The sequence below is a fragment of the Pongo abelii genome, chromosome 2, assembly GCF_028885655.2.
Source record: "Pongo abelii isolate AG06213 chromosome 2, NHGRI_mPonAbe1-v2.0_pri, whole genome shotgun sequence".
NCBI lineage: Eukaryota > Metazoa > Chordata > Mammalia > Primates > Hominidae > Pongo > Pongo abelii.
Genome location: NC_085928.1, coordinates 36,942,081 through 36,960,603, shown reverse-complemented (window position 1 = coordinate 36,960,603; position 18,523 = coordinate 36,942,081). Strand labels below are relative to the sequence as shown.

Below are 18,523 nucleotides of genomic sequence, written 5' to 3'. Positions count from 1 at the left end.
GAAGTATACACAAATTACTATAGGGGAGCAGGAGGGGGAATTAACTATTGTTTGAGTAGGTGTAGGGGTGGTAACATTTACATTCAATTTTGAAAAAATACAGTTCACAAGAAGTGGTGAAAAGGTATGGAGGTACAATGTCACAACCCCCACTTCACACAAGCATCTATAGCCTTGGGTTCAAAGTGATATTCACACTCATGGGACAACAGTCCAAAATGTGGCTCCAGGCTTATTTTGTAGAAAAATATGGCACAGGAAACAGTGTTATAATTTCAAGTAAAGTACATTTTCATCTGGAATCTTTATAGGAGCCCTGATTTTTCCAGCCCCCAAGAAGGATGCACTAAGTTGTAACAGAAGAGACCACCTGGGTGGGAGCACGCCACAGAAACAGACATAAGCCTCATACACACAGAACTATGCCTCTTAACAACGCATGGGCAAAGTTTCCAAATTTCCACAAGGACAAGCTTAGTTACAAGAGACCGCAGAGGGAAGTACCTAAATGCATGAACAAATAATTTTATACAACTGCAAAAGTAGAGGACAATGGAAAGATGAGAATAGGATATAGGCTGGAACAAGATTAAGGATGGGCTCTATATGCCAAGTCTAAACCTATTTTTCCTCTTGGCATAAAAGAAGTTGATTTCAAAAGGTATTAAACTTTTTTAAACTCCTAATTAGGTGATTGGATATGATTTAAATAACTTCTTTTTTAACATCCCAAGAGCTGTGAAATTAAAATAATATTATCTTCCCTAGGAAGGCTTGCTTTGTTCACTAACAACCCTCTCTCTACCTCTCTACCTCCTCACTAACACACACACACACACACACACACACACACACACCCCTCTAGGCTGAGCTCCCTCCTGCATTCCCAAAGAAACTCTATGGTTGTACTTACCAAAAAATATTTAAAATGTTCACATGTCCATAAATGACTCAGGAATATATATCATTCATTTTTTGCGCCTAGCAAAATGCCTGCTAGTAGTATATGCTAAGATAATTTCCCTGAACTGAAATGACACTCAAATAAACTATATGCTTATTAAAATATGAAGAAAAATTAATATAAGCATCAATTTCACGATATACACAGAGCAGCATACAACTGGAAATTTATTTCTAACAGTAGCTCATGTTTCTTAAGGAAAAAAATTACACCTCAATTTAATGAATTGGAAATATGTTTAATATAAAACACTGATATCCTCAAAACATTACTTGCACATTAATTTAGGAAAATGAATTTTAAACAATCTTCAAAACATGATAAAGGACAGTGATATCTTTGAAAAACATACAAACAAAAACGTTAAGAAATCACAAGATGTCTTATAGACTTGCTTTCCCAAAATTAGATGTACAAAACAATAGTCACCTTTAAAAGTACCCCCCAACACACAGAAATTGGGAATGAAATATGTAATTATGGCCATCCTTATATGAAATATCCAAACAACAAATATATTTAATAATATAAAGATAGTGAAAAAAATCAACAAAAGCTAAGAATACTGAGGCTTAACTGACCTCAATTCGTATGATTTTGAAATAAAATGTTCAGACTTTCTAGCTTTATCTTAATTTGCCTTTGCTTCACTGCTTTATGTAGTTATAATGTAAATCTAAGAGATGCTTAAAACAGGTTAAAATAATATTGTTAAAAAACATTTTTCTTATCTGAGAAAATACAATATAATCATATCTCCCTCAAAATACTCCTGATAACATCAGAAAGTTCTGAAGTGTTTAATCATATATAATGCCACCATTATCACATGAATTCAGAAATGTTACCTGAATATTTAATAAAAAATTAAGTTCCATGAGGATCATAGGTCTCTAAAAGCTACAATTTAAAAATATAAAAGCAATGAGAGCAATCTGGCTTTGCAGATGAATACTGGGTAAACTGAGCTATAAAATTATATATTTAATTCTAACCATTAATAAATAGGACTGAGGGTTTTCTTTGTTAAAGTTATGAGGACACCAATTTTATCTTCTATATTACAGAAACTATACATAAATTCCGTGATAATGTAAGAGTGAATATTTATATAGCAGTACCTCAAGTTGAGCTACATGTATAATTTAAAAAAAACTATTTTTCACAGGTAAAATTTTTTGTTTCAAATTTTACGCTGAACAAATGAACTAAATTATAAGATACTCACATATGACATCAAAAGAAATGAAAAAAAAATAGAGCAGAGTAATCGCAGCAATTGAGAATAATAAGCTGCACTTTAAAAGAGCGAATTTTTATCATCTTCCTAACATTATGAATGTCTTTTTGTTACATACAGAAGGGATGCCGTAAATGGCATTTTCTGAAGCCTTGATACTAAATTCTCTTTTTAAAAAATACACAGTATTCATACTGCATGCTTGAGCTGCAAAGAATATAATTACAATATGACGTGACCTGTCAGCAAATTTGACAAGCACTGGGGCTGGCACCAGGGAGGCTTTAACTCCCCTCAGCACCCAGTCATGTGGAAGTACAGATCATGTAAGTTTTATTATCTACAAAACATTCCCATATTACATATGCTGTTGCATAATCCAATCATATTTACTCAGAAAAATATGAAATATTTATAAAATTTTAATTTATATCTAATAAGTTTATCTATATCACCCCCATTCCCACTCCATCTATGAGATCCCAACAATTCTAATAATGTATCCTATGTGTTTTAAATAATGTTCCAATGACTTATTATAAAACTACTGCAAGTTATTTTCTTCTCTGTGAGCTGGCTAACACAAATGCTGGTAAGAGGCTTTCCAGTAATCTTAGAGAACATCTGTGTCATGTTTGTACAGATTAACTAGCTACTGCTGCCCTTCTGTTGCTGTAAATGAAGTTTCAAGATGAGCTCTCGAATATCTTCCCGTTTGGTCTTTATTACATGACGAGGAAACCACTTCTCCAAATGAATTGGAAGTTCAAAGTTAACAATAGGATCCTAATGAGAGAAAAAAAGAGTGTAATCACTTTAGCAGCATAATTTCAAATTTGTTTTAATTTCATTTTTATAAGAAATGACAAATTGCTAACATTTTTAAAATAACAATTATATTAAGATATAATTCACATAATACAATTCACCAATAGCATACAATTAAGCATTTTTAGTATATTCACAGTGTAACCACTTCCACAATCAATTTTAGAACATTTTTATCAAATTGTTAACTTCTAAATATCAAAATTAAATACTCTGTTCTGCTACAATGTATGTTTAAGTGAATTAGCACAAACAGAATTGGTAAATAAAGAATGATTCAGAATAATGAAGTTGGTTTTATCACAACTTTTCCCAACATGTTAAGATTTTGAACTATTACAGAGAAAGCCTTAGTAGTAAATGAAAAATCTCAGATTAAAAATGGAAAATCCTGCAAAGTGCCTTCTTTCAGTGTAAGAAATAGCTGACTTATGACTTCAAGAATCACTACCGTTTCAATGACGTTAAGCTTAACCAGGAAATCACAAATTACAACCACAGGATGTTCCCCCTGTGTTTAAAAAAAAAAAAAAAAAAAAAGATTTCTGAAAAGGGCTATCCTTAGCACATGTTTATAAACTTCATAAAATTATTAGAAGCCAGAGGCAAGAAGGACTTACATCTTGAAGAAGGAATTAAGAGCCCAGGGTGTAAGCCTGAAAGGATGGACTGACTGTGAGTCCAGGAGCAAATGCTAGTGGAGATTTACTGTGCTAATATTTTTATTAGAAGTAATATTATTTTTATTAGGACTTACTTACAAAGTCCCATAGGTTTTGAGCGGTCTGCCTTAAGCCCATGTTTTAAACCTAAGCTATCTTATATTAGTGCACCAAATTTACAAAACATGAGACTTAGATTTTTGAAGGTTTTCCCAGGAATTTTACATGGTGCTTCATCCTGTATTAGATGTATATTCTATTGACTGGGCTATATAAAGTAGAATTATGTAACAAACAAACTCGGAATATGTTATGTAATAAGGCAATTTGTATATTCGAAACACAAAATCAAATCCATTTGGAAAAGGTATGAGAGGGCCAGAACCTGACACCCTATGATGAAGTTCTAGTGTGGAATAAAAAAGGGAGAAAAAACCCAACATAATAGATATTTAATGATTTCCAAAATGTGTACTGTATTTTACTATATATTATCCTTCCTCTCTCATATTAAAGACATCAAAAAGTTACTCTCATGCTTTCAAAGTACCGTTAAGCATTCTCCAAGCCGACTTCTGGTCAAAAACATCCTGCTACTAGACCCATCTTCATAAATAATAGTGGTAATGACTGAAGTAATGAGATGACAGTTCAAAAAGCAAAGAGTGATTCCTTGCTATTTAAAATTTCATCTTTAATACTGCTACAGTTCCTACAAAGTCTCTGTGAGCTAGAAAATAACACCTATGTTTGTCATTGTACTTCTCCAGCTATAGTTTTCTGAGCTTCTTGAATAAACAGATCTTTTCATTTTAGAAAAGTTTATTTAAAATACTGTCTCTACCCTATTCTCTTTCTCTCCAATCTTGCTGGGACTCCAGTAACATGTAAATTATACCTTTCAAACAGTAAATTATACTGTTTCATATGTGTCTCTTAAGCTCTGTTCTCTTCTTTACATTCTTTTTTCTCTCTGGGCTATAGCTGGAGTTCACTAATCCTATCTTCTACTGTATCTAGTCCTCTATTAAACTCGTCCAATAAGTTCTTAATTTCAGATATGTCATTATACATCTTCAGCTCTAGAACGTCTATTTGATTTTTTTTTTTGTATACTCCATGTCTTCATTTTGTTTCATCTTTGGCTTTATCTTCTCTAACCTATTAATCAAATCATTTTAAAGTTCTAATCTGCTAATTACAGTATCTGGATCACCTGTGGTTCTATTTATTTCTCTTTAAAAAAAATCTTGATTACCTGTAACATGTGCCTGCCTCTTTGCTTGCCCAGTGATATAGTTTTGCTGTGCCCCGACCCAAATCTCATCTTGAATTGTAGTTCCTATAATCCCCACTGTGGTGGGAGGGACTTGGTAGGAGGTAACTGAATCATGGGGGCGGTTTTCCCCCATGCTATTCTCCTGATAGTAACTTCTCATGAGATCTGATGGTTTTATAAGGGGCTTCCCCCTTCGCTCAGCTCTCATTCTTCTCCTTGCTGCTATCATGTAAAAAAGGACATGTTTGCTTCCCTTTCCACCATGATGATAAGTTTCCTGAGACCTCCCCAGCCATGCTGAACTGTGAGTCAATTAAACCTCTTTCCTTTATAAATTACCCAGTCTTGGGTATGTCTTTATTAGCAGCATGAGAACGGACTATTACACCCAGTAACTTGTGACTGTATGGTGGTAACTGTGAATTAAAAACTTATTTATAGCTTCACATACCTTGAAGAAGCTTTCCACATATTGCAATAAATATACTCCACAATCACTGCTATTGTCCTGTTTAGGAACTTTAGGGCATAGATCCACCATGTTTGTTTTGCTGAATTGACGATGAGTTTTTAGTTTAACTTCCCACTCTACCTCTAAATACCTGAAATAATCATCAAATAGAGTGACTAAAGTAGAAATCTCTTTATCAGTATGCAACATTTTCAGAAAGGCGGAAAAACATTTGTTGCCAGATGTGCTGTCTCAAGCCAAATTTCCAGACTGAATTTTACCAGTGCAACCTACATTTTATGAGGCTCACAAGTACTACTTTAAAGAAAATATGTAATGTGATTTCCAAACTAAAAGCTAGACTTTTTTCAACAATTCAACTTTCATAACTCAACAAAGTAAACTAAGAAATCATTTTAAAAGTTTCATCGTTAGTTTTTTCCAAGTACTACAGTAAATTACAAAATTACACATACATACATACACATAATTATACAAATGTGAAAGAGTTCTTATTTTTTTCTGAAGTGGTACTTTTGATAATCAATGCAATGCTTCTTTGTAAAACTATACTTTCTGTTCAATTATGAATACAAATTCTGAATTTACCTTTAATATAATCCTTTAGAAATATTAATACTTGAATATTAACAGAAGATATTTATTATTGATTAAATTTATAGGCTTGTTGAAATAGATAATAAAATATAATTCGTGATATAGTCTTTTCAATAATTCTTAAGGTAACTTCAAAATTACTGAGGTTTTAGATAACAGACTGAATGGTAAAATTGTCATTACTTACTCTCGTAAATTCTGAACTGTGTTTTGTACAGAAGCAGCTTTCAAGGAGTCTAGTATAAGAATACATGGCCTATGAAAAGCAAAGGACAAAATCAAGATTTACATACTTGTGTACAAAGTATATCTAAATACCTCAAAAAACTGTATTATTATTACAGCATGTACCTACCTTTTACACATTTTCTTTGGTACTGACATATTCGACTCGGTACTCTGAAATAACATAAATTTTTATGACTGCAATTAAAGCTATTTTGAATAACTTACTATTCAGTTACTCCTTAAAAGTGTTTCAAACTTTGAAATTAAAATTTCAAGTAATAGTTATCTTCATCATCAAAAGTGAGCTAACTTCATTTTCCACAAATTTATTATACTGCTAAAACAGTAGGCTATATACTTTTACATGCGGTCTCAAGTAGTTAAGGAATTTTAACTTGTCCTAAAAAGCAATCTGGAACTTTAATTACTTCCATTCCAAGTTATTATCTTAAGCAAAGATAAACAAGTTAATTTAATGTGACTTTACATACATTCTCCAATTTATGATGTCAGTAGAGACACATTTCTTCCCTTTGAAGCGTAAGATGCAGAACCTTAATCTATATTAAGGGAAAAGGGATGGGGAATTTTGTTTTGTTGATGTTGTTTGTTTTCTTCATAAGTTTGAGAAACTACAGATCAAACTTAAGCACATTTATTTAATGCAGACCTTCTCAGTGCCTTTATTATTCTAACATACACAATGGCTCTCTAAGACAGAAAGAGTATACAAAGTTTGCCCAACTTAATTGACCTTGGAATGCTGCTTATCATGAACTGCGTCTTAGAATGAATATTCAAAGAAACTCAATTTGAGAAATCTGGCCCTAGAGGCAAGAAGGAATGCTCCTATTTTGCCGCTGTGACAGCAGGAAAGGAAGCCTTCCTCTGTAAGAAGTGACAGTTCGTATCAGTGACAGTAAAGACATAGGCCTGTGCCAGGCAGTCTGCTGCTATTTGTACACACACAAAAAAAATCATTAAGTGGCAATCTTAATCAATTTAGAACACTAAATCTAGGCTGTGCAGATCTGTTTGGAGCTCCAAATAAAGAAGAGTTAATGATAACTATTTTAGCCTAAGGAGTTACATGGATTCACTTTGAGTCTACCTTGAATGATTTTTACCAATAATTTTCTGGCCGGGCTCAGTGGCTCACGCCTCCAATCTCAGCACTTTGGGAGGCCCAGGCAGGCAGATCACCTGAGGTCAAGAGTTCAAGACAAGTCTGGCCAACATGGCAAAACCCCATCTCTACTAAAAAAAAAAAAAAAAAAAATACAAAAACTAGCCAGGCATGGTGGTGGGCACCTGTAATCCCAGCTACTTGAGAGACTGAGGCAGGAGAATCGCTTGAATCCAGGAGGAGGAGGTTGCAGTGAGCCGAGATTGCACCATTGCACTCCAGCCTGGGTGACAGCAAGACCCCATCACAAAAAAAAAAAAAAACAAAAACAAAAAACGAAGAAAGAAAGAAAACAAAGTAGAATATATAATGTGCTTAAGATGATTAATTACCTAAGTTCAAAAAGTTACTGACATAATAAAGAATAAAAGTAAATCTGATCCTTAGAAATTAGAAAAGTAGTTAACCAAGATGAACATCAGATAAACTACTAAATAACCTAGAAAGTTTTAAAGTAAGCTAAACAGATATAAGAATAACTAATCTTGCTCTCTTCCCCAGCCCCACAAAAACTGTCAAAGAATCACAAAGCAGCACAATCTAATGATGGGCCAGCACAGCCCACCTAGCTATGCTCTATTTTATAGATAACATTATTATATTCATGAGTTTTCCTTCCTTCCCATCTGTAAAGAACACACTTACTTGGGAATCCTCTGCACTCAAAGATAGTGTCGAAGTAGTACGTAGATCATTATCTAGTTAGAAATAATTAAGCAATTATGAGTGTTTATTGCATGTTTTTATACAGGTAACTTAGAAAAGCTTAAAATTATAATTTGTATGCAGTTACTGGATGCACAGTAAAAATACTTGAGATTTAATTTTTTTCATGATTAATGTTATGAATAAAATTCAATCAACAGATAAAACTGACGATGGTTGGCTGTTATCAAATAACAGGTAAACCCCAGAGCCATGATCTGAAATACCAGTTAGCTAGGCAAATTCTCTATAAAAAGATAATCTTCAAAAATAGCTCATTAATCAAAATGTCTGCTATTTAATGCAGAAGGTATTTAATCTGCCTAATAATGGTGCTTCTAACTATGACCATACAGTTTTGTGTAAGTACACATTTGAGGCTTAAGAGGTTTCAAGATAATAAACATAATCAGTTGCTTCATCAGTTTTTCTTTTTCCCCGCGTGGGTTTTGGCCAGTATTAATGCTAACGGCTATTTTTCAATCAGCTTACTGCTTAGGCTACAGCTATAAAACACTTAATTTTGTTACTTTTTTCTCAAAGAAAGTAGGCTTATTTACTTTAGATTTCGGCTTGTAAGAAAACTCGTGGAAGAATTATAAGAGATCCTATATTACTTAGCCAAATTAATAGAGTCTACAAGAAATTAGATTAAGTAAAAATGGGGGATTTCAAGCATTGTCTGGAAATCAATGGCATGAATTCCTAGTCATGTTAGCAAACCTAGTGTATTTTTTAAAATGTTATAATACTATTAATTAGCTAGATTTTGTCATTCCACAATGTATATGTATTTCAAAATATCATGTTGTAGCCAGGTGTGGTGGCTCATGCCTGTAATCCCATACTTTAGGAGCCTGAGGTGTGAGGACTGCTTGAGGCCAGGAGTTCCAGACCCACCTGGGCAACATAGTGAGATCCTATCTTTACAAAAAAAAAATTTAAAAATAAGCCAGGTAAGCTGGTGCACCCTTGTAGTCCTGACTAATCAGGAGGGTAAGGCAGGAGGATTACTTGAGCCCAGGAGTTCAAGGTTGCAGTGAGCTATAATTGAGCCACTGCACTACACCAAGACAACGTCTCTTAAAAAAAAAAAAAAGTATGTTGTACATAGTAAATACATGCAATTTTATCTGTCAACTTTTTTAAGTTAAAACAAGCAAAAAATGTCAATGGAAATAATAATAATAATACATGGAATAAACATAAAATTTAGGGTAGTGGTTACTTCTGGATTAAAGAAAGAAATGGGAGTGGTCACAGAGGAGATTACTGTTATATCAGAAAAGTTTTAATTTCTTAATCCAGGTGAAACAGGTATTGATGTTGGTGATATTAGTTATACTTTTTTGTATGTCTGAAATATTTCATAAGATCAATAAGTAGTAATTTTTAAGTGCCATAATAAAACTTGATATAACAGTACAACTTCAGAATTATATTTTGTCTATACATGAGTCTATCATTAAAAATTTCAGATTTTTTATTCATCCTGCTAAAGTAAGTTTAATGATAGTAAATAACTATACTACCGTTAACTTCATTTTCTTCCCTGTAACCATTAAATTATTGTCATCATTATTAAAAACACCATCTACGTTATGGATGTCACCTATTGTTTTGTTGTCATTTTGGGACTGCTGAGCCTGGGATACAGTTTGTGGAAAATCTTCATACACAACTTCTTCTAACCATGGAAAACAAATGACTGCGAGATACCAGTGAGACCTGTTGAAAAAGAACTACAATCTTAATACCATGCAAAGTCTAAACAACATAAATATATTCTAGAGATACATCTGAGAAAGTGAGAATAATATTTCATATTAATTTTGAAGACATCCACTGTAACATCTCATTATAATATAGAGCATACATATCAACACTAATTAAATATCCAGAGTTACCAAGGCATAAGTAACACTATTTAGGGTAACAGCTGAGTAGTTCAAATTTATTTACTTTCATACAATCAGTGTTTCCTATTAAGGATCTGCCTTAATAAATAGATTCATAGCATTATTTTTTTTGTATTGGTACTTGAAGAGTTTGTTTTCTTAAGTATTTGAAGATTCATTCAAAAATATTTTTATTTTTTTATTTAGAAATTTTTTTCTTAAATCCAAACAAAAAAACATTCAATGTCTCAGTCATTATAGTCTTGTGGTCATTTGTCACTTCATTTTATTTCACTACTTTTACAACATAACCACTGTCAAACCAAAATCCAAGATAAGGAATTCATTGCCTTAGCTACTTTCATTAAAAAAAAATTAAAATAATACCTGAGATGTATGCGGCCATAATTTTTACTGATTATGAATCTAAAAACACTACAAAATTTTTTTCTGAATTCTTTCCAATATGTTCTTAAATAATCTGAAATACTTACGACTCATTTACAGGTACAAAGATGTAATCTTTATTAAAAATGTTTATGTGACGAGTCCATGTTCTTACTCTTTTATGTCTTCTCTGTGCCATTCTGAGAATATGAAAGATAGATTTGATATATAAAATTTTTTTCATTTAAGATAGGGACTTTAAGAGCCATTTTTATATACTGAAATATCTTAAATTTAGTTTATTTAACCATCGTCTTTAAGATATATAATATTTAACACATTATAATTATATCCTTATAGTAACCCCTGGTTATTCTTAAATTTAATAACTATAAACAATAATGAAATGGACAGAATAAAGGCAGCAATTTATTAAATGCTTTTTAGATTCCAAAACTGGCTGTGCAACTTAGTATAAACACAGTTAAATCTACTTTTTTTGCTTAGCTCCATCTGGGCATGATATAAAACACTGTCAATAAACCTTAATAGAATTCTCCAACTGTTATATCTGTCATTAGGAATGTTTTAAAACTCAATGGGCTGAGTGTGGTGGCTCATGCCTGTGAGTCCAGCTACTTGGGATGCTAAGGTAGGAGGATCACTTGAGATCAGGAGTTCAACGCTAGCCTGGGCAACATAGCCAGACTCCTGTCACTAAAAATATAAAGAAAATTAGCCAGGGTGGTGACACACACCAATAGTCAGTCCCAGCTACTTGGGGGATTGCTTAATCTCAGGAGTTTGAGGCTCTGATCACACCACTGCACTCTGGCCTCGGTAACAAGGGAAGACCCTATCTCTAAAAAATAAATTAATCAGTTAATTTAATTTAATTAAAAATCTTAATGGAGGAGGAAAAATGAGACTTTTATTCTCAGATTCTTTAAAATAAAATTCATCTCCCTTCCCTTCATACACAAGAAAACTACAGGACGATGTTAAATGTACCTACCACTCATCCATCTTTCCTTTTATTTCTTCAACAAATATTTATTAGGTTCCTAAAAACAAATAATGAAAGTCACCTACACTGCCCTAGAAGTATTCATAATCTAATACGGGCAGAAAAAACTATAACAAATAACTAAAATGTGTCATAAGAGGTACAAAGGAATTATGGTAATGCAGCAGTCCCCAACCTTTTTGGCACCAGGGACTGGTTTTGTGGAAGACAATTTTTCCAGGGACAAGGTTAGGGGGGATGGTTTCAAGATGAAACTGTTCCACCTCAGACCATCAGGCATTAGTTAGATTCTCATAAGGAGCACGCAACCTAGATCCCTTGCACGCACTGTTCACAACAGGGTTCGTGCTCCCATGAGTATCTAATGCTGCCACTGATCTGATAGGAAGCAGAGCTCAGGCGGTAATGCTCGCTCACCTGCTGCTCATCTCCTGCTGAGTGGCCTGGTTCCTAACAGGCCACAGACTGGTACCAGTCTGAAGCCCAGGGGTTGGGGACCCCCTTATTAAACCATCTGAGATAGCCACCTTGAACAGGGTTGGCTTGCATACACACAAATGCTAGTTTCTTTTCTTTACCTAATCAAGGGAGTTAAAAAAGAAGGATATAAAACCAAGTTTGACTGTCAAAAGAATGGTTTTAGGAAGGAAGAAAATGACATTTAACAGGGGGATAAAGGTGGTATGTGACTTCTGGCTCAGTCCCTTGGATAGAACTCTTATTGCAGGAGAAAAAAGGCAAACCATTACATTCTTATATAATTTTTATCAAGTCATATAGGAAACTGAAATCATTGCCCCATCTTGTTCATCTGAATAATATCTAACCAAAACCCTATGGGTAAACATTAGGAGTAACATAGGATCCAGAATGAGCTAAAAGATTTGACAGCAATTAGATACTATGTGGAAGATTAACCACATAAAAAAATCAAAGTCACATGTTTATTGAATTTTCTCATTTCAAAAGGACCCAACCATTATAATGAGTATAAACAATTACTTTCAACTAGTGCATAGTCTGTTAATTTGTTTTCTATTTGAAAATCTTAAGGATAGACATCTGCTTTTATATTGGTATTTGGTCGATTTCCTGATTATGCTAACCTTATTTGATTGAGAATATATTAGACATAGAATGAGGCAAGGAGGATAGGAGAGAATATGAGGGCCAAACATAATCTCCTATTCTCAGTTCCTAACTGTGTAGAAAATCTTCAACTAAATGTCTAACAGTTCTCTCAGTAATCAATAATAGGCACTGTTATCATCTCATATTTTGAGTTCCTAGTATGTTCCAAGCACCGAGCAAGGCACTGGGGATAGAGTGGAAAATAAGACAGATAAAGTCCCTAACTTCATGTAGCTTCAAATGAGAAACAGAAAATGAAGAAGCAAACAAACGAATAAAATGATTAGAGATCACGCTGTGAAACAAATTTTTTAAATGCCAGGATAAGTTGTTTCAGGCAGAAAATAGGAAAGAGGTCAGCATATTTGAAAATGGAAGTGAGGCAGGTTGAACTTAAGCATGGTAAATGAGAGGAAACAATGTCATGAGATGAGTTTAAGGAGATGGAAAGAAGCCAGATCTTGCAAGATCTCATAAAGCATAATAAGAAATCTGTAGCTTCTCAACACTAGTAGTTTGAGCCTTTTGGTGTGGATTTATTGGCCATTAAAATTCATATCTCTTGCTGCTCTGATGACTTTTAAAAACTGATTTGTAGGGATTCTTTGTGTAAACACTAATGCTTGGTCTGATATATCAAATTGTGTGAATGCTTAACAGACCAAGCATTAGTGTTCACACATTCATGTGCATGTGTGTGTGTGTGTGTGTGTGTGTGTGTGTGTGTGTGTAGTATCTTATGCATCTTACCCTAGAGGATGCCACTCATGTAACTTTATTTTTATTATATATATAATAATCAGGTACACAATATCTGTTTTTTGAAAAACTTAGTAATACAGCAGAATCTATCTACTTTCATTTCCTTAGTTTGAAGGTGGGTATACAAAATTCACAATCTCTACTTTGAATAATCTTGAAATAAAACATGAGATTAAGTGCATGGTACCAATCATTAAATTCTGTATACATAAAACAGAATAGGAGGGCATCAGAAATGTTACCTAATTTATTTAATACATCTCCCCCTTTTATATATCCCTCTCCTAGCCCTGATTATCAGAAATATTTTCAAATTGCAATTTTCTCCTTAATTTATCCTCGCAGGTCTTGTCCATCAGGACAAATTCCAAACCTGTAAAGACACTCAAAATGGAGTTGATCATACATCCCAGTTTGTCTAGGAAAGCCCTGGTATATGCACTCCTTGTCTAGTGTACCCACTAACAGAGCCTCCTATTATTCTCACAAGCATCCCAATTTAGACCATTAATTATATAATCACAACACTATGAACAACAGAAAGAGTTGAACTTTGAAACTGGAAAGCTATATCCAACTTTGAAAAACTTATATAACTTCTTTAAGCTTCAATTAATAAAGACAATGACAATAATACTGTAGAATCAAATAACTTTATGTTCACTGTCTTAGTTCCTAGCAGGCACTCAATAAATATTAATTAGTCTCCCTATTCCTACCCTCTTTCTCCAACAATATATCAAATTCAAGCAGTTTATCCATTAATCCTCTTCTAACTCTTGTTTATTATTCCTGTTATTTTAATGAGATGAAACAAACTCTCATAGCCATTTTTTTAAAGCAATCTAGTACAATAAAAACTTTGGACTAGAATTTAAAAGGTAAAGATTTAAGTACCAACCAGTTCTGCCATTCACTAGCTGTTCATCTTAAGTAAAATTTATTAATCTTCATTAGACTGCTTCCTCATATGAAAAATTGGGATACAGTTTATATGCCATATCAAAAGGTACTGTCATGATAGGAAAAACTGAAATAATGTCAATAAATGGAGTTGTAAATTGTAAAGCAGTAGAGAAATGTTTACACTAACTTTTAAAATAACAATAACTCAGTTTTATCATGAGTCTACTCAGATTATCATACAAATTGTTAAGTATGGGGAAAGGGGAGAAATGCCTCATGTTGCAACAACTATCCAAGTTTCTACTGTCTAAGAAATACCTCCTTTTTGCCTATCCCTAGCCACTGCTCCACAGTTTTAGTATTAACCAAAAAAATACTTGGGCAAAAATCAGCTAAATTGTGCAAACAAATACGGTATTTCATATAATGCAGCATAGGTTTAATTAATTAGTCTGTCATTGGGGATCCAACCAGGAAAACAAAAACAACCCTATATAACAGATAGAATTTAATGCAGGAAATTGGCTATAGCATTGACAAAAAAAGAAAAAGAAAAAAACACAAAGCCAAAAACGGGAACAGTGAGACAGCCAAAGATTAGCAGAGGAGGAAACTGCTATACCTGTAGGGTAGAGGGCAAAGAGAGGAAGCAGTACCTCCAGATGGAAGCTGGAGTTACAGCAGGTCTGTCCTGTGAGAGGTGGACTCACAGAGGAAATACAGCCACTGTCAGAATCATTTCCCAATGCAAAGAGAGTAGGGAAGAAATAACCTAGCTTCTTTCTTCCTTGCCCTCCAACTTCCAGGATATCCCCCAGGGACATGCAACTGGAAATGCAGACTGCAAGCGTCAGCCTCCCTGTCATGGGCAGCAAAACAGTGGAAGGATGAGAAATGGCTCTCATGGCAAACAGACCCAGGACCTGCACAAATGGTAGTACTGCCTACTTCAGGAAATACTATAAAGAAGCCACTTTACTAGGAGCATCAAAAATAGTATATTTTCTCTTAAAACTTAAGTACATTAGAGGATTAACTTACGAAAGATTTGGATTATCTTCTGTTAAATTATTTTCCTTTCTTGTCAAGCATTTATAGAAAAAGCTACTAAAAATGTGACTTCGTTCAACAAGTTCATCTGATGCCTTCTCCAATATAAGATACCTGTAAAGTAGTAACCCCACAAAAGTAAATTATTTTTAGATTTTACCTGGTCTTCCCCCAGTTGTCTTATGTGTTCTGGAAATCTTTATTTTTTATCTATTTTGATTCAAAGCAATCTTGCAGTTTCCTCTGATTTCAGCTTTCAGTTTGGTTAGTTACCTAGTCTTCCATCACGTAAAGCAGAAACTACCCACTTATTCATTCATTTACTTAACAAATATTTATCACATTCCTAACATGTGGCCGGGCACGGTGGCTCACGCCTGTAATCCAAGCACTTTGGGAGGCTGAGGCAGGCAGATCATGAGGTCAAGAGATCGAGACCATTCTGACCAACATGGTGAAACCCCACCTCTACTAAAAATACAAAAATTAGCTGGGTGTGGTGGTGTGCACCTGTGGTCCCAGCTACTCAGAGGGCTGAGGCAGGAGAATCACTTGAACCCGGGAGGCAGAGATTGCAGTGAGCTGAGATCACATCACTGCACTCTAGCCTGGGTGACAGAGCGAGACTCTGTCTCAAAAATAAAAAAAAAAATTTTAAAACTTTAAAAAATGCCTAACATGTGCCAAACACCATGTTTACACTAGAGACACAAAACAAGAGGGGAAAAATAAAGTACCTGCCCCTGTAGAGCCTATAATCCAGAGGAGTGAGGGTAGAAAATATTAATCAAATAATCATATACTCAAATATAAAAGTGAAATTGTGACACTGCTAAATAAATCTAGAAAAATGTTAATAACTGTGTGTTATGATTCATCTCTAAATTCTTCGTGCATTTCTGTACTAAAACAATCCTTCCATATAAGCTTATAATTCAATCACTTAGTAATTAACCCCTTCATAATTAGAAAACTCTACTATTCTTTATAGTTTATGCAGGCTTGAAAATGTGTGATTGTTTTTTAAAAATGGAGTAGCTAGAGTTTGCAGATCAGAACACTGGAAAGGAAAGAGCTATACAGAGAACTCCAGACAGCTGCAGAGAGTCCTCTTCAAGTATTTAGGATAGTATTAAACACCGAATGTATGTGAGGAAAGTACCCAGGGATAGGGAAAGAACTACCCAAAAAGATCAGAGAGAATGATACCAAGTGCTCACAGAGACCAAGAATGGTACCTGTTCCTATCAGCCAAACTGGAAACTTCATAATTCCTGAGACATTGGGTAGAGTACTCAAAAAGGTCTTTCCTCAGTAGTAAGATTAAGTTATCGGCCTCATCTAACAAATCTTAAAGGCATCAAACATTTTCCAAATAATTTTACTGTGTCCCAAAACACAATTCAAGCATATTTATAAATACAAAAATATCCAGCACCCAATCAAAAAATTACCAGACATGCAAAAGCACAAAGAAATGACTCATAATGAAGAGAAAAATCAGTCAATTGAACCCAGAACTGACAAGAGATATTAGAATTAGCAGAAAAGAATATTAAAACAATTATAACTGTATTCCACATGTTCAAAAAGAAACATGGAAGATATAAAAAAGACCCACATTTAATTCCTAGAGATTAAATCTACAATGTCTGTAAATATAATGTGAGATTTTGACCTGAGTTACTGGGATAAAGATTACTAGTATTATTAGTAAAACAATAGAGCTTAGGTAAGATTATAATAAATTTGGTTTGGGAGAGATGTGTAAAATAATTAGGAGATATCTCCATCAACTGTTGGGAATCTAGGTCTAGAGATACAGTACAAAATGACGGCTAGAAGCAAATTTCCTTTGCATAAAGTTTTAAATGTTTTCATACCAATTCCTGCAGCTCCGGCTATACAAAAAGTTGGGGGAGAAATTAAGTGATATAGATTCTTAAAATGATAGTTAACTCTTAGGGAGGCCGAGGAGGGCAGATCACCTGAGGTCAGGAGTTCAAGACCAGCCTGGCCAACATGAAACCCCATCTCTACAAAAAGTACAAAAATTAGCCGGGCATGGTGGCAGGCATCTGTAATCCCAGCTACTCAGGAGGCTGAGGCAGCAAAATAGCTTGAACCCGGGAGGCGGAGGTTGCAGTGAGCAGAGATTGTGCCACTGCACTCCAGCCTGGGTGACAAGAGCGAGACTCCATCTCAAACAAAAAAAAAGATACAACAGATATCTAAATAGAGCTGGTGGTTTTTAGTTCCCAAAATGACTTGTAATTAATAAGTAACTTCTTTCACCACCATAATACAATAGTTAAAGAAATTTATATCAAAAACTAACAAAAGCTAAAAAAGCAAAAAAGCAGCAACTCTTCTAACTATATAGCATCCACAGTAAGTAAAGCAATGAAACTGAATTAGTCAATTCTAGAAAACCTTGGTAAGCAAAAATTTTCCAAATCTGAAATCTTGGCAGGCTACTTTTAACAGGATTTAAAATAATTCAGAGATAAAGACATTTATTTTAAGTTTCTCAGTAAAATCTGTAAAACATATAGGATCATTTATCATTGTACTTACTTAAGGTAAAAATCAATGATTACATCATTAAGAAACTCTCCTTCTTCTAAACACTCCAGATCTTCATTAGTTACTCCTAATCCCCCCTTAGTAGGTGGTGGAGGATATACAATCAACCTTAAAAGTAAAAATAAAGTTAAAATATACTGATATTGAAAATCTCATTATCTAAGAGATTTCTTATATGAAACAACAACTGGGCAGTGGTATTCTGTAACTCAAATCTGTAGGGTAAAAAACATTTGACCAGGCATAAACAATGATATTTTCCTTCCTTTATCCTTACAAGCTACTAAATGGTACTCCGATTGAGTATTTTCTTTTCCAGTACTTCCCATGTGGGCTAGTCTCAATAGGCTACTATCTGAATTAGTCTCTAATCAATAGGTTTTATCTCACAATCAGTTATACCATTGAAGATGTTTCTCTTCTTCATAATTTTTAACTTTCAATAAACTGATGTAATAAAATATAGCTTTTCCTTTCTCTGCTTTCTAAGTTTGAATCCTCAAGACTAGTTCCCTTCCTTTCAGAAAAGCTAGCAGTCAAAAATTGTGCTCTGCTCCTGGTGGCTAATCTATACCAGCAGCTGGACAAAAAAGAAATAACACGGGAGCTTAGGAG

The 18,523-nt window shown here is 34.0% G+C and overlaps 1 protein-coding gene across 16 annotated transcripts in view; it reads right to left on the bottom strand.

Annotated features, from left to right (window-relative positions):
* Positions 1-1,094: 1,094 nt before the first annotated feature.
* The window catches only part of SENP7 (SUMO specific peptidase 7), a 210,146-nt gene continuing 192,717 nt past the window's right edge, over positions 1,095-18,523 (bottom strand). For 12 of the 16 annotated variants that reach the window (XM_024245271.3, XM_024245273.3, XM_024245274.3 and 9 more), the window contains 9 exons: positions 17,900-18,016; positions 15,314-15,436; positions 10,554-10,646; positions 9,774-9,889; positions 8,102-8,154; positions 6,398-6,441; positions 6,230-6,298; positions 5,425-5,575; positions 1,095-2,990 (listed from right to left, as the gene is read on the bottom strand). In XM_024245271.3, the coding sequence (XP_024101039.2) occupies positions 2,853-2,990; positions 5,425-5,575; positions 6,230-6,298; positions 6,398-6,441; positions 8,102-8,154; positions 9,774-9,889; positions 10,554-10,646; positions 15,314-15,436; positions 17,900-18,016 (904 nt within the window). In that variant the 3' untranslated portion in view covers positions 1,095-2,852. Of the gene's footprint in view, positions 2,991-5,424; positions 5,576-6,229; positions 6,299-6,397; positions 6,442-6,761; positions 6,831-8,101; positions 8,155-9,773; positions 9,890-10,553; positions 10,647-15,313; positions 15,437-17,899; positions 18,017-18,523 lie in introns of those variants that run through there. The other 4 variants (XM_063721819.1, XM_063721820.1, XM_054551591.2 and 1 more) reach the window with 2 other exon arrangements.